This window comes from Anabrus simplex, chromosome 3 (assembly GCF_040414725.1).
Source record: "Anabrus simplex isolate iqAnaSimp1 chromosome 3, ASM4041472v1, whole genome shotgun sequence".
In the NCBI taxonomy this organism is placed as follows: domain Eukaryota; kingdom Metazoa; phylum Arthropoda; class Insecta; order Orthoptera; family Tettigoniidae; genus Anabrus; species Anabrus simplex.
The window spans coordinates 296,900,666-296,918,451 of NC_090267.1; the positions used below are offsets into that span (position 1 = coordinate 296,900,666).

Genomic DNA, 17,786 nt, shown 5'->3' on the forward strand with positions numbered 1-17,786 from the left:
CAGTATTTGTATTACTGAAAAAATTAATTTATAACAAAATTGTATTTTGTACAAGTTTAAGGTGCATGTAATAATCGCGTATATACATCAAAATAATTAAAAGATTCCAAATCAAAATTCATTATTTATTCGCAACAGTTCGGCGAACGTTTCTCCAATCTGAAAATAAAAATGAACTTATTACTAATTGGAGCATTCAAGTTAAAATATTACACATGGACACCTATTTCCAGCAGGTGTCAACTGCTGATTGTCGCCCATCATCCACTCGTAAAATCACCGTAAGAGGTCTTGAAATGTTTTAAAAAAAATACATATATATCCACTAGCTGTAAATTAGCTTGGGCCACTGGGAATGACTACCGGTTGTATCTTATTTTAATTGAGAAATTGCTCCACTTCGTTCACGAGGTGACCTCGGAATCTATCTAACAAAAGAAGAGGCGGCTATTTCAATCATGCACCCGGTCTTCTATCCCACACAGTTTTAAACCAGTTCGGCATGAGTTTTACGACCATCTGACCCTTCGGTTGCACTCGTACACGCATTCCCAGGGGAAACTGCATTTGCTTAAGCATAATTTTCCTCTTGAAAATTATGTAATGCGGAAAATTTCTACCATCAGATTTAACGGCAAGCACTGCCATGCATCGTAATTTCTCACCACTGCTGGTTTTCATAAATACAGTCCATGATCTTTATAGTGCAATAGCGCTGTTACATGGCATACGGTACTGATAAAGACTGGAACCTGATAATCATTACCGATTTGAGAAAGTAAGTATGAATTTTTCTGGAACAAACGTAAGATGAATTGGCGAAAATTTGCAATCTTGCCCGTGTAATCAGCAGGCAATCCTTGAAACTGTTTTTTTTTCTTCGCACCGACAAATTGTGTCATTGCATAAACCTCATAACCCTTCCACGACTCGCCTTAAACTGAGTTATAGGAACATTTCGTTTGTGCACTACCTCCCGTGCCTTCATTTGTAACATGACACACTGCAGCGACTTTCATTGACGTGCACAAACACTTCTTCATTAATTTTTGGACACTTCCCTGTTTCTGGACATCTAAACGCACGTCTAGAATAATTTGTATTATTTAGCTTGTCTTAATTTCTGTCAGTCATGTACCGATTTTCTACCTGCTGAAAATTTTGTTAACACTGCTTTGTTACCATCTTGTTCAGCTTGAAGGTAGCAGAATAGCTTCTACTAGGTGAATCAAATATGAACAGAATTATTTTTTAAAATTTTATTGAATCCACCAACAAATACACAACACGCACCTCATTTTTCTACATAGTCTCCTGAATTTGGGACACATTTTTCCTTCAAACTGGCAAATTTTTAATGCCGTCCTCAAAAAAAGAAGAAGAATGTGTGTGCAGCCAGTTGTGCATGTACTCCTCTACCGCTGCAGCCTTCGCTTTCCTCTCAGTTCAACTTTCAGTGGTCCAAAGAAGCAGTAGTCACGAGGTGACAAGTCGGGATTGTAAGGAGGATGTTCCAGAGGTGTCCAATGCATTTCCTCCAGTTTTTCCCATGTTACAACAGCAGTGTGTGGCCTTGCATTGTCACACAGAAGAAGAATATCTCGGATTGATTGTCGACGACGTTTGTTGAGATATGCAACTTTTGTCTCGACCACAAGATGGCTGTAATAGGCTGCATTCACTGTCCTTCGTTCAAGCAAGAAATCCACAAGCAAAATGCCCGCAGTCCCGAAAACCACTGCAAGCACCTTTCCAGCAGAAAGGCGTGTTTTGGCCTTGACTGGGCCAGTAGTATCACATTCCTGCCACTCCACGCTTGCTTGTTTTGACTCCGGGGTGTAATCAAGACAAGTTTCATCAGACGTCACAATGCGATGCAAAAAATCTTATCTTTCCTCCTTGTAGCGATTCAGATGCCTTTAACAAACATCCTGGCAGAATTTGTTTTTGTTCCCGGGTGAGGCGACGCGGGACCCACAAGACAGACAATTTCCAAAGGTCGAGTTCATCACTGATGATGGCTTGAACACTTCCAAATCTTATTCCTACGAGTGAAGCAATTTCAGAAATATTTATGCACCAATCTTCTTCAATAAGGTCATGTACAGCACAAATGTTGTCTGCAGTGATGCTTGTCCGTGGTCGTCTTTGGTGGGGCTTGTTTTCCACTTCTTCCTGCCCTGCCAGAAATTGTTTGTGTCATTCATACACCTGGCTCTTTGAACGAGTTGCGTCCCCAAAGTGTGCACGGAGTCTTCTCAAAATTTCCGAAGCTTTGGTGCCTTCTTTCATCAGAAACTTGATGATGATGCGCCACACAATGGACGTGTGTACCTCTTGCTCGCTTATGGCATACTCAAGGGCGCAGTCGTTCTGCGGGGTGTGAAGCATCAAGACCACTACTCCGAAAATTCCCACCAACATCCTCTCAAAGCCCCACCCATTTCTGTGCACTACCGGAGCCGCTAATTTTTTAATTCCGGTTTATATTTGATGCACCTAGTATAATTATCCATAATTACAAGTAACTGCTTCATGCATTAATGTGTTGCTATATAAATTACTGTCCATAACTGTATAGTATTACAGTGAAACGTTGTTAGTGCATTTCTCATTAACATGTTTTCCCGCTTAGCACGTTGTACATTCGAAGTCCCGATTAACACCGTATTAAATCTATATAAAAATACATCACTTATCGCGTCACAAATTTTCGCTATTACCGCTTAGTACGATCACATTTTTCCTAGCCCTGAAAATGTTATTTGTCATCCCTTGCGAAACAAATGTGATTTCCAACTTGAATAAGATTCGTTGCCACAATTGTGCGATTACAGAAAAAGGCCTTAAATTCTTGAACTTCACAGGATAATTTGCACATTCAGGGAGCAAGCCGTTAGCCTCAGAAATGTTCACTTTTGCTTGCCGGTTAGCAGCAAGATTGTTGAATAACACAGTGAGTCTATTGGGTGAATGCATAAGTTCGTGCGGTTCTTATGTTTTATTTTACTGTCATGTCATGCACTGTAACTCACAATCACAGTGATGTTTTCACCTACACTCTCTATGACCTGTCAACGTTCAGGTAGCAGCTGAATGCCTCGCCTGTAGAACCGTTTTGGTTTGGACTGGAAGAAATCTGTTAGCCATTGACCAAGAGAAGCTCCGTTAGGAAACACTTGCCCCAGAATGTGTTTTAGAAAGAGAGCGGAAAAGATGGAGATATGAGGGGGCAAGGTAAGGGCTATACGGAGGATGAGGTTCCGTCCAAGTTCAGCAATCACACCTTTGATCACTTGCACTGTATGCGGACGAGCATTATCATGGAGCAATAAGACTGGTTGTTGTCTCTGTCCTCAACTTCTGTACCTTACCCATTGAATGCAAATGGCGTACAATAGTTGACTGATCACATTCAAAAACTTAAGCCATTTCCCGCATTGGTTGACGAGGATTCTCATGAAGCAACTCATTCAAGCGATTTTCATCAAAATCTGAAGGTCTTTCAGAATGTGGATCATCAGATAAGTCAAACTGTCCTGCTCGAAAGTGGGAACACCATTTTTGTGCTGTTCTTTCAGCAATTGCTTCATTCCTGTACACTAGTGATTGGACATTCGATTCATTTTACTGAATCGATTAATTTGATTCCGTTCACATTACTGAATCAATACAGTGATCCGATTCACTGCACATTAGAGTCACTGCTCTTACTGCATCTGTGTAGTAAGTACTGGTAAGACAGCAGCAACAGCATTCAGTGCTCACTGCTGCCATTTGGTCTTCATACTATGAACTTATTTCTTAGAAAAAAATGCTAGTCACTTTAATACAACGAAGGTTTCCAGTGACGCAGGATGGGAAAGGTCTGGGATTAGGAAGGTAGCAGCCATGGTCTTAATTAAGGTACAGTCCGAGGATTTCCTGGTGTGAAAATGGGAAAACTATGGAAAACCATCTTAACAGCTGCCAACAGGTGGGATTCGAACCCACCATCCCCCGAATGCAAGCACATAGCTACGCGATACTAACCACACGTCCAACTTGCTCAGTCATTTTTGAAAATATGTATTTTTCTATCACCTGAGGATTTTTTAAAATCGTCATATTTTGCATAGGCTACCCGAGATGTACAGTAGCCCACTGGTTTTCTGATTCAACATACTGTTGGTTAAGTTATTGAGTTAGTCGGCTCACTTACTGCCCACCTTGAAGTCTTGTGCAACAAAGTGACATAAGGACTGAGAGAATACTGAGCCATTCTTCCCAATATAAAACAGGTACTTTTGAGTGGTCATGAGCATGACTCGTAGTCATAGGGCAGGCTAGAGTCGAGTTTAATTAATTGACAAATGTCAACTAAGTTATAATACTAAGCCTACCTACTTACTATCTACTTTAGAATTATGTTTTGACTACCTTTGTAACACTGCAAATAAATCCATCTATTATTTAAACTTTCCTGTAAGAAGAGGACAGTGAATACAAGTGGGTATTATTTTCAAATGAGCTGAGCTCAAGAGTCCATTATAACTTATGATTCTTTTAGTGTACCATGGCTCTGTATGTATTGCTTCAGAGGAAGTTAGGCTCCCCGCCAATGTCCAGTGTACCGATAATGAACTGCGTGTGTGTTGTGTCCCACTGATCCGTGACTGCGTACGATTCTTTTGGTGTGCCATGGCTCACTGTATGTCTAGCTGCAGCGGAAGCTCGGCTCTCTGCCAGTGTCCAGTGTGCCGATAAGGAGCTGTGGGTATCTTGTGTCTCACTGAGCCGTGCTTGCCCACGATTCTTTCGGTGTGCCATGATTCACTGTCTCGTTGCAGCAGAAGTTCGGCTGCCCGCCAACGTCCAGTGTCCCGCCAGTGAGCCATGAGTGCGCTACTCAGTATTGTCCGCTGGGAGTAAGCTGAATTGTGTGTCGTGAGCTCGCCCTTCCTGTGAATCGATTCACTTGGACACTTCCATGAATCGATACACTACTTTGAATCATGCATTCAGTAGCCAAAACTACTGTACACTTCAAAAATTGTTCTCGCAGCTCCTGCTGCACTGGATACTCGGTTGAACTCAAAGAGTAAAATGTGTCTGAAATGCCCACTTTCCTCAACTTGATATCCCATATCCATTTGTCTGAAATATACAAATTTGTTCACAATCAAGAAAACGTGAGTTTCACAACACACAAACTCCAAACTCAGTTAAAACAATGGAATAACGATAAACAATCCCTTCACGCCGCATTGTTGCCAACCCAAAAGAATACTACACGAACTTATGCATCGACCCAATATTTGTCTTGTATTTTACATTCCGTTCAGAAGTTAGAAATTCATTTTGTGTTGAGTGGTACAGTAAAGTGTAGCAAATATTTGTTGCATGATATTGTAGCCTATATCTGGATTAGGAACATATAAACACATCTATATCATCACAAATTTTTGCAATTACCGCTTACTACAAGTATGATCACATTTTTCCTAGCCCTGAAAAAGTTATTTGTCATCCCTTGTGTAAGAAACGTGATTTACAACTCGGGTAAGAGCCGTTGCCACAGTTGCGTGATTACACAAAAAGTGAGCCTATTTGTGCTGGTATTTCGCATTCCCTTCAGAAGTTAGAACTTCATTTTGTGTTGAGTGGTACAGTGAAAAGTTTTGTTGCGTGATGCCGTAAGCTTTATCTGGATTAGAAACACAATTGCATGAAACTGACTAGCATGGTGCATATTAGGCTTGGGATAGCCTAGTTATGGTAACAGAAAAAGTCCTGAAATTCCTTACTAATGAAGACAAAATTAAAATCTTTCAGAAAGCGGACTGGCATCCGCATTTAAGCAGAGGTCGCGAATGCTGAAGTTGCACCTTCAAGTTTCGACTCGATCATTCAACTACAGGACGAAGTTTTTCAAAATAGTGGTCAAAGTCATTCTTTCTGATTCCTCCTGGTCGCACATGGACGAGTGTAACCTCCAATTCATTGTCTAACAGTGCGATCAGAAAATAATGTTTAATAACCCACTGCTCCGAAATAAAAGGCTTCTACGAACATTTGTTCTAGAACGAGTGTGATATGTAATAATACTTGGATATTTTTATTGGCCCCAGTGCATATGTTTTCATATTTGTTGTTTGGTGTTTTTCAAACCTTTCGGTGCACTTGTTATTTTATAAGCCCCAGCATATTTGTTCTCTCGTGTTTGTCACACCCTTTTATACTTTCTTCTCATTGTTAGAAAGGGTAGATATAGTTTTCACTGTACCCGCGGATACATGACGTAAAATGCCCTCATGTCGGAAAAAAATCTTACCTAGTGTTTCCATATCCCTGTTGGATAGTTTTTATTCGTATATTCAGTAGTATGTTTTCTCGCTTAACACGTTCATTTTTCTTGTCCCCTGCAAAAACGTCTTAACGAGGTTTTACTATATTGTATTCAAAAACAAAATATTTCTACAAACAACCCTAAAAACAAAATAAAACTTTAATTCTCATGCACACGTTTACAGTAATCAAGTTACAAACACACACAGGCTTCCTGTACATTCCACAGTAGTCGATACTTCCATGAGAGTACCTAATAAAAACGAAACGGGAAAAGCCTACACACTCCCACAACATAGAGGTCCACTAGAGATGAAGTACACGAGTTGCAAACAGGGGTGTACCTACTCGTAAATTTCCCAGTACCGGAACGTTCTGTTATATATTATAGTAGACCACAAGAACATGACAACGTTATGAAAAAAAGAATGCATTCATTCTGATGTTTACCACTGATAAGAGCAAATATTAACTTTATTTTTCAGGAATTAGATTTTCTATAACTCACTGTGTTGCAGTTTGCCTGTGCGTTCTGATACCAGTACACTCCTGGTACAGAAGTGTACTAGAACACCAGTGTGCAATTCCCAACAACATTGTCGATAAATGATACCTTACTGCCTATGTATTTCAAATAAGAACTCATGATATGTCACTGGTGTATAAACTGTAACACTGTCTCACGACCACATTGTCAAACTACCGATAATCCCCGCGTAGTACGTATACCGGTATTATTTATTTATATGTTGTAGACATCTCGTAAATGTGACGGTGTTGCCAAACTGCCAATAAGCCACATACATATTTAAATGGTGCATTCATATGCAACTTACACTGTAGTTCCATTTAACTTTTAAACAAACTGATGAACAAAGTCTGGAAGTACAATGATTATGCAATGAAATTGCAAAATCCGATTTTTGTATTGAAAATAATGGATGTGATGATTAGGTGGTGAAATATGGTAAAACAACCAGAGACATCTATTAGCAGAAGCCTTTAAGCATTAGGAATTCATAGCACCAATTCAATTGGTTCTGGCACATTTCGTATCAGCAATCTGATCAGCACGTGGTACGAAAGTGGTTAAACAGCAGCATATAGTTCTGAATGCCTTTTCTTGATATAAATGAACGATACTCACTCGCTCTTGCAGAGCTGCTGCCATGCTTCATGGTATTGTACTGGCTCAGTTAGTTTTGTCTCCTCTTCAAGGGTTGCAGCTTCAATATACTACAAAGAACAGAAAAAATATGATGAATATGAGTTAGCAGATTAAAACATATTTACTTTTAGTTCATGCACAAAATATGAGACAATGGGCTGGTTTCATCTAAGTTCCTTTAAAAATACTCTTTACGGTCTGTTATTGAACAACTTAACATTTCAATGCTGCACCAGTAGATTCCTTTTGCAGAAAACTTTTTAACATCCGCGTTAACTAACAGACTGCTAGAAGCCCTTTCCGTTAAAGATCGAGTAAGCATGTGTAGCATTAACATTATTTTGATCTTCTGTATGGTGTCAGGCAAAACGCAGAACATTATTTTTTTGTCACTTCTCGCATACAGTATTTGTGTATGAATGGAGTAAGAGGGCCCTTTTGAACTTACTTCTGAATTGTAGATTGGATGTCACTGAACACGTGGAGCATCATGCGTTAATATAGTAAAGTTGTATTCACAGTTTGTTTTGTATACGAGTAGTAATAAAATTACAGTAGTTCTTTGTTGGGAACTGTTTGAACAAAATAATAATAATAAAAGAGAAACAGAGGCAAAGATTATTCTGAAAGAGAAAACGTGCTTCTCCTGGTCATTGTTGTAAAATACAAGGACATTATAGAAAATAAAACAAACTGACAGCACAACAAATATTGTGAATTTCTTTGTTCGTACTCCTATTGCCAGAATAGGAAATCTCCAATATTATCAGTGAAATTCTGAATTGAAAAAAAAAATCAAGTTTTACTATTAGTAGAGAATTGCCCTGAGGCATAGTTATGAATTGGTCTCTCATTCTTGCGATGATACACAGTACAGTTCTTATTATTCTACAAACTGTAAACTTGTGAACATGAATATGATCCCCTATCACATTCTGAAATGCTCCTGCTGTATAGTAGAGCAACGCAATCAGTAACTAGTTACTTGGTGACACTGCCATACTGCGAGATGTGTGTTTTTCTATACGAGGCGCAACTACAAGCATGACAGCCATGAACATGTCCTTTGGCAACTTACATCTGATCTTAAAATCCATATTATCACACTCTTCTAAAAGATTGGCTCTGTCCCTGAATATTCTTGGTCTTGGAAGACCACAATGCCAATATAACCTCAATGGCAGATGATGATTCTATAATGAAGAATAAAACAGTTTTATACACCACAACTATGCCATCATACATGATAAACATGAGTTTTTTGCAATAAGTGTTCAATTTTTGCTTACCAGTATCTGATGATGACAAATCCAGGTAATTCTTTGGATACAAGAACACAAATAACGAATAATATCAACCTTTTATGATCTTGTTGACAGTTTATTGTCCTGTCTTAGTCCTATAATAATTTTAAGAGGAATTTAAGATTGTTCTTACAACACTCCACAAACACTTAATAGGACCAACAGCGTTTGACGAACCTATAATTGTGTTCTTGCAACCCACCCACTGGTAGCAGAATGAGCAGAATCTACACCACTGTCTTTCAACCTGGTGACCACGATCATCAAATTCAAGACCCATAGACAACAATCTCACACAAAGTGCATGAAGAGAAGAAACGGAAATACATGCTTACCATCCCATATCTAGAGAATGGAATATTTGGCGATAACAAATTTTCTGAATTAAAAAATTAAAAAGCATAGTTCTATGTGTAATTAGTAGGGCCCAGATCCTTATATAATTACATATTCCATTCCTTTACTAAGAAACAGCTGAAAATGCAAAATGTCTGCAAACTCTGGTTCTGACAGTTATACTTTTCCCGTTGGAAAGTTTATAATGTCCAATTACTGACCAACTATATTGGTATTATAAATTTACTCATTAGGGACAAATATTTCAGGCTCCCTATGGGAATCAACATCTACTGTATATCATGTGATGGCTAGGCAGGCATCAATTTTTGAAAATGAGACAAGTCTCTTATTGTGCATTGGAACTGCCGGTGGCTCCGAGTAGCCTACACAGTGGCTTCCAAGGTATGCACTAGCCATGTGTCTTGGGTAAGTGTGCTTTTACCACATGATGAGCCCAACTTAGCACACTGGGGCGAAATTCTGGCAAACCAGGAATGAGTTAGCTGGAAAATTCATTATGTCCAATAACAGACCAACTATATTGGTACTATAAATTTACTCATTTGGGATAAATATTAGAGGTTCCTTATGGGAATTAACATCTATATGATCTTGTGGATATCATTCACAAAAAAGCAAGTTTTGAACAAACAGATTGCCGTTTCATACCGATTTTAATGTGTATGGGTTTTCTACAGACTTTTACGAAAAAATTGAATATAACAACAATCCATTAGAGTGATGATTTTTTTTTTGCAATTATCAACTCTTGCTATAATGGACTCTACTGTACTGGAATCTATTCGAAATGGTATTGAGAACTAGTGTTGGCTACTGAATGCATGATTCGAAGAAGTGTATCGATTCATTCAAGTGTCCAAGTGAATCGATTCACAGGAACGGCGAGCACACGGCACACGATTCAGCTTACTCCCAGCGGACAATGCTGAGTGGCGCACTCACTGGACGTTGACGGAGAGCCGAGTTTCCGCTGCAGCGAGACGGTGAATCATGGCACATCGAAGAATCGTGAACGAGCACGGCTCAGTGAGACACAAGATATACACAGCTCCTTATTGGCACACTGGACACTGGCGGAGAACCGAGCTTCCGCTGCAGCGAGACATACAGTGAGCCATGGTACACTGAAAGAATCGTAAGCTATAATGGACTCTTGAGCTCAGCTCATTTGAAAATAATAGCCACATGCATTCACTGTCCTCATCTTACAGGGAGTAAAAATAATACATGGATTTATTTGCAGTGTTAAAAAAGTAGTCAAAACATAATTCTAAAGTAGCTAGTAAGTAGGCAGGCTATTAGGTTATACTATTTATTAGTTTAATGAATCTTAGTATTATAACTTAGTTGACATTTGATAATTAAACTCGACTCTAGCCTGCCCTATGACTACGAGTCATGCTCATGGCCACTCAAAAGTACCTGTTTTATATTGGGAAGAATGGCTCAGTATTGTCTCAGTTCATATGTCACATCGTTGCACAAGATTTTGATCATATGTGGACAGTAAGTGAGCAGACTGATGCAATAACTTAACCAACAATATCTTGAATCAGAAAACCAGCGGGCTACTGTACATCTTGGGTACCCTATACAAAATATGACGATTTAAGAAAATCCTCAGGTGATAGAAAAATACATATTTTCAAAAATGACTGAGCGAGTTGGACGTGCGGTTAGTATCGCGTAGCTATGTGCTTGCATTCGGGGGATGGTGGGTTCGAGTCCCACCGTCGGCAGTCGTTAAGATGGTTTTCCATAGTTTTCCCATTTTCACACCAGGAAATTCTGGGACTGTACCTTAAATAAGGCCAAGGATGTTACCTTCCTCATCCTAGACTTTTCCCATACTGTGTCGCCGGAAATCTTCAATGTATTAGAGTGACTAGCATTTTTTCCTAAGAAATGAGTTCATAGAATGAAGACCAGATGGCAGCTGCGAGCACTGAATACTGTTGCTGCTGTCTTACCAGTACATACTACACAGATGCAGTAGGAACGGTGACTAATGTGCCGTGAATCGGATCACTGTATCGATTCAGTAACGTGAACGGAATCAAATTAATCGATTCAGTAAAAAGAATCGAATGTCCAATCACTATTGAGAACTACTCTGTCTGGATTGTTATACAGTAGATGAAACGACAGACACATTGGGATACTACATTGCCAAACTTATAGTTGGAACAGTAGATGAAGAAGCCCCCTTCAAGTCACACCTAATCTGTTCAAGAATCCTGGAACAAACAACCCATGCAACGATTACACAATTTATTAATAACTGGTTTAAAGTTTTGGAGCCTGAAAGCATACAAGCAGATAAAGTGTACGTTTTGTATTCAGATGTTGTGGCCTACATGCCAACAGCCGCTAAAATACCTAAAGTATTTCACCCTAAACTGTTAATTTCACATATTTAGCACCGGCGTTACGTGGTGCTGAAGAATTGATAAGCAATTTAATGAACTAAATGATTTAATAGCATCAACACGAAACGTATTTCTGGAAGCCCGAAGAGTTCAATGTTATAAAGGACATGTACCGCATGTAGCCTTGCCACCTGAGACCATCTTACACGATGGGCAGTTGACTCCCATGAACATTTTGAAGCCGTTAAGTCAAATTTAGATCATTTCCTCCCGAGTCAGCAACGTCAACACACAATTCCCGATTGTATTCAGCTAACAAAGTGCAGTCAGTGATATTCCATACATTCAGAGAAATTTTACTTGGACAGCAGAGAGCATTACAAAACTAGAGACCATTAGCCTTCCTCTTCCAAGAATCCATGACAAGAATGCTAAACTGAAACTTAGTAGTACCATAGCAGGAAAAATATGCGTCAGAGTTTTTAACAAACTCCATGCAGTCTCAAAATCAAATCCAGGTTGTGTACGTCTTCGACCTGTTTACACAATCATTCGTGGAGAACAAGAAGAACCCATGGAAGATACTGTAGAAGTTCATTATAGTAAGTACAGGATATAACGAGAACCCCATTGTAACGACAGGTTTTTTCATGTCCCTTCAAAATTCCTATATTAAAATGTACAATAGCCTTCGGTTACAACGAGAACCCTTTCACTGAGTCATCCGCTATTACAAGAGATTTTAACATATTTTATTTTCTGTTATCGGTATTTATACACTTCTGCGTAAAAATCTAGAAAAAAAAACACTATTGATTATTTTTGTCCACATAACTTTCGATACTCCACGAACTACAGTATGGTAAATATTTGTACATTAGTGTGGCCGTTTTACACAATTAGATTATACAACCTTCCAAGAAACGATCGACAAAAATTGCAGCAGCGGGTCTCTCGCAAACGATTTCATTGGTACCATTACACTCTCGTTCATATCAAGAGTTCACACGAAGTGGTAGTTCTTTCGGATGTCACAAATTTGTTGGCTTGGTCAACCTGTAATGGCTTTGCATTGTCGCAATGAAGAGTTCTTTATCGAGCTGCTATTATTGCTGTCAAAAATTGTCGTTCCTCGTGGTGTGATTGAATCTGACGCTTTTACTTACTGCTGTCATACCCAGAGTAAAACCACTTCTTGTGTTGCTGAAGTTGTTATTTCCTTAGTGCGATGTCTCAAATTGCCTTCTGTGTGAGATGTGAACAGACCATGCTATTGTTTATTCAAAAGATCGAGTTTCTTTCTATAACATGCAAAGAAGTCTAGCAGGCCCTATTACACATTAAAAGTGAACTGACTGAACTGTGCAGTGTTAATTTATATTTCTGTTTGTCTTCAGTTTTTGGTTCTGTGAACAGCATAGTTCAAGTTGTTGGCTGTTTCTAAGTCAAAAACAGTATTGGTAAAAAACAAATCCACTTCATTCTGCTGTGACTTAACACATTACAACATCGAGTGAAGAACGAAAATCGTTAGATTTGGCTACAAAATATGAAATTGTGCAGGCTTGTGAAAAAAGCAGTGTGAGCAAAAGTGAAATAGGCAGGCGGTATAATTTAACATCTTCGACTCTATTTACTATCCTTAAAAATAAGGAACAAATCAAAGACGCTTTTTTAAAAATAGCATTCCTGGCGGGAGTAAAAAACTGTGTGGTGCCGACCATGCTGACCTTGAAGCTGCCCTTTTTGAGTGGTGTACCCAGAAACGAGCTGCAGGAGTTCCTACTTCCGGGCCTGTGTTAAAATCTAAGGCACAAGACTTGGCTCTCAGATGAAATATTTCAGACTTCCAGTGCAGCGATGGATGGTTAAACCACTTTAAAGCCAGACGTGGGATTTCGCTTTACACAATAAAAGGCAAATTGAGAAGTGTAGACAAAAAAAGCCGTCAATGACTACCTTCCAATTCTCCATGAAATTCTTATAAAGTACGAGCCCAGGCCGATGACCTGGATGTTAAGCTCCTTTAAACAACAAGCATCATCAAGATGTCTACAAAGCTGATGAATGTGCACTTTTCTATAATTCATTACCGAAAAGGACTCTTGTGGTGAAGATCAACCCATGCGAAGGTGGAAAGCGCGGCAAAGAAAACTAACTATTCTTTTGTGCTGCAACATGGACGATAGTGATAAACTGAAACCGTTTATTATCGACAAGACAGTCAACCAGCGAGCATTTGAAGGCGTATGTAACATTCCGTGCATGTATGAAGCGAACCCAAAAGCATGGATGACATCGGCACTTTTTAAGCAGTGGCTTCCATTTCATACGAGAATGGGATCGAAGAACAGAAAAGTCATTCTTTTTACAGACCATTGCCCTGCTCATCCAAATGTTGAGCTGCGGGATATTGAATTGGTATTCCTACAACCAAATTGTACCAGTGGTACAACCACTTGATTAGGGCATATTTAAACTCCTTAAACAATGCTTTCATAGCATACTGGTCAACTCATTGATGCGTAAGCTTGAGGTAAAATGAGTACTGAAATGGAATGTTCTGGAAGCTATCCAAGGTATTGGAGTGTCATGGGAAACCATATATATTCCACTGCAATTTCTGCATGTTTCAGACACGCTGGCTTCTGACGAAGTGAAACAGAAAGCAAAATTATTGAGGAGGAACTTCCTCATCTCAAAGTGCCAGATAACTGGAATCCTGTCTCTTTTCAGCTGGAAGTCACCTGTCAATTTGACGATTATGTAAAAGATGACAAAGGTGTGCTTGTGTGCGGGGATCGGAAGAGAGTCAAATTCTTGAACTCGTTAAGCCTACTAAATCACATGATGAAACCGACGAGAGTGAGGAGGACGGGGACATCACAGACGTACCAACACAGTCTGCGGTCGTGAGTGCTTTAAATGTTTTAAAAACATTTTATGCAGTAAATGACAAGTAAATTACACATCACTAGACCATTTGGTGGCTCTCCAGAGAGTGAAGAATTTTGTGATAAGGAACACCATTGCTGGCACAAGAATGAAGCAAGCAGATTTGAACTACTTCCTGAAGCCTCTGGAAAGTAACTACTGTATTCAAATTTAGTGATGTGAATGGAAACTTTAAATACAAATGTAATATACCCTAGAATAGATTTAACTTTCATTTTGCACGGTGAAACATTTTTAATCACTGCACTTTTCGCCAGTTTTGGTAATGGTCCCTTGTTGGAACAATGCTGGTGTACTTTATTTTGTATTGTAAAACGTTGTGTGTTGAAACTCAATTCATGTCCTGTCGATCAAAGACTTTGACAGAATCAACCATTGCAATTCAAGTATTAACGGTGCATGCTAAGTCAGCAGGCATGCTGGGATTGCTAGGAATGTAAACAAGAAAAATGGCTTCATGACCGGGGGATGTTAAGTGTGTACTGCTAAAGTATGAAGCACATATCAGACTTTATTCAAGGAGCTCCATAGAGTACCACAATAAAATGAGTAAAACGGAAGCGTACGAGAAGATACAAGAGAAATTTCACAAGGAAATGGACAAACTTTATATATATATTACCGTATGATAACCTATAAGTAAACACCATCCGCAATATTCATGTTATGAAGAGACTTCTGGTTTAAAAAAATTTATTTCATTAATTGAAGTTGGCAATTTCTGAGCCTATATCCGATTGGTCGGATGATTTTGTATTGTAAAAAATTGTTACGCATACAACGGTCATGTTCGTCATTAAGTTGTAATATCACATAAGCAAGACATATCAAATGCAATAAAGTTTAGAAGGCACCAAGTTCCTTTACTTCAAAATCAATCAAAAACATTGGTGCCCAACAGTGCGGCTCTCAATAACCTGAGATGTTCCATACAAGCAAGATCATGAAAGGTGAAATTCAGAAGTGAAAATAATGCGTCGCAATTGAGGTTAAGCGCGCGCACACGCACGCACGCACACACACACACACACACACACAAAATCATTATAGACTGTTACGCTTTTCAGCGTTCAGTCTGCAAGCCTCTATGAATTTACTAAACGTTGCCACAATCCTCTATTTACAACTAGTGCTGTGGCCTCATTTAGTTTTATACCTCTTATCTTTAAATTGTTATAAACTGAGTCTAACCTTCGTCGTCTTGGTCTCCCTCTACTTCTCTTACCCTCCATAACAGAGCCCATTATTCTCCTAGCCAATCTATCCTCCTCCATTCGCCTCACAAGACCCCACCACCTAAGCCGGTTTACGCGAACAGCTTCATCCATCAAGTTCATTCATATATTAGCCTTTATCTCCTCATTCAAAGTACCCTCCTGCCATTGTTCCCACCTGTTTGGACCAGCAATCATTCTCGCTACTTTCATGTCTGTTTTTTCTAACTTATGAATAAGATATCCTGAGTCCACCCAGCTTTCGCTCCTGTGAAGCAAAGACCGATGTAAAGATAGTTTCGTCTGGGAGCTGACTTCCTTCTTACAGAATACTGTTGATCACAACTGCAAGCTCACTGCATTAGCTTTACTACACCTTGATTCAATCTCACTTACTATATTACCATCCTGGGAGAACACACAACCGAAATACTTGAAATTATTGACCTGTTCTAGCTTTGTATCACCAATCTGACATTCAATTCTGTTGAATTTCTTACCTACTGACATCAATTTAGTCTTCAAAAGGCTAATTTTCATTCCATACTCATTGCATCTATTTTCAAGTTCCAAGATATTGGACTGCAGGCTTTCGGCACAATCTGCCATCAAGACCAAGTCATCAGCATAGGCCAGACTGCTTACTACGTTTCCACCTAACAGAATCCCTCTCTGCCATTTTATACCTATCAGCAGATGATCCATGTAAACTACGAACAGCAAAGGTGAAAGATTACAGCCTTGTCTAACCCCTGTAAGTAGCCTGAACCAAGAACTCATTCTACCATCAATTCTCACTGAAGCCAAATTATCAACATAAATGCCTTTGATTGATTTTAATAATCTACCTTTAATTCCATTGTCCCCCAGTAAGGCGAACATCTTTTCCCTTGGTACCCTGTCATATGCTTTCGCTCGATCTACGAAACAAACAACTGACTATTCCTCTCGTAGCATTTTTCAATTACCTGGCGCTTCTGAAAATCTGATCCTGACAGCCCCTCTGTGGTCTGAAACCACACTGGTTTTCATCCAACTTCCTCTCAACGACTGATCGCACCCTCCCTTCCAAGATGCCAGTGAATACTTTGCCTGGTATACTAATCAATGAGATACCTCGATAGTTGTTGCAATCGTTCCTGTTCCCTTGCTTATAGATAGGTGCCATTACTGCTTTTGTCCAATCTGAAGGTACCTTACCAACACTCCATGCTAACCTTAATACTCTATGAAGCCATTTCATCCCCGCCTTCCCACTATACTTCACCATTTCAGGTCTAATTTCATCTATTCCTGCTGCTTTATGACAATGGAGTTTATTTATCAACCTTTCCACTTCCTCAAACGTAATTTCACTAACAACATTTTCCTCCTCCCCATGAGCTTGGCTGTTCGCAACAACACGAGGAAGATTTCCTTCTATGGTGAGATGTTCAAAATATTCCTTCCACCTCTCCAGTGATTCCCTGGGATCTATTATGAGTTCACTTGAATTACTCAAAGCACTGTTAATTTCCTTTTCCCTCCCTTTCTGAGATTCTTTGTTAGCTGTCCAGAAAGGTTTTCCTGCTGCTTGACCTAGCCTTTCCAGGTTATTACGAAAATCTTCCCACGGCTTCTTTTTGGATTCAACAACTATTTGTTTCGCTCTGTTTCTTTCATCTACGTATAAATCCCTATCTGCCTCAGCCCTTGTTTGGAGTCATTTCTGATAAGCCTTCTTTTTATGTTTACAAGCTGCTCTCACTTCATCATTTCATCAAGATGTTCGCCTTTTCCCATCTTTACACACAGTTGTTCCTAGGCATTCCCTTGCTGTTTCTACTACAGCATCCCTGTATGCCACTCATTCAGTTTCTATATCCTGAACCTGCTTACCATCTACTGTTCGAAACTTCTGACTAATCATATCCATGTACTTCTGTCTAATTTCCTCGTCCTGGAGATTTTCTACCCTTGTTCGTTTGCAGAAAGATTTCACTTTCTCTACCCTAGGCCTAGAAATACTAACTTCATTACAGAACAGATAGTGGTCTGTATCATCAAAAAATCCCCGGAAAACTCGTACATTCCTAACAGATTTCCTGAA

At 39.3% G+C, this 17,786-nt stretch overlaps 1 protein-coding gene across 2 annotated transcripts in view; it reads right to left on the reverse strand.

Moving 5' to 3' along the window:
• Positions 1-17,786, reverse strand: part of Ctps (CTP synthase) — a 140,134-nt gene that overhangs the window by 57,895 nt on the left and 64,453 nt on the right. For both annotated transcript variants that reach the window (XM_067143110.2, XM_067143109.2), the window contains exon 8: positions 7,475-7,563. In XM_067143110.2, coding sequence (XP_066999211.1) covers positions 7,475-7,563 — 89 coding nt within the window. The remainder of the gene's footprint in view (positions 1-7,474; positions 7,564-17,786) is intronic.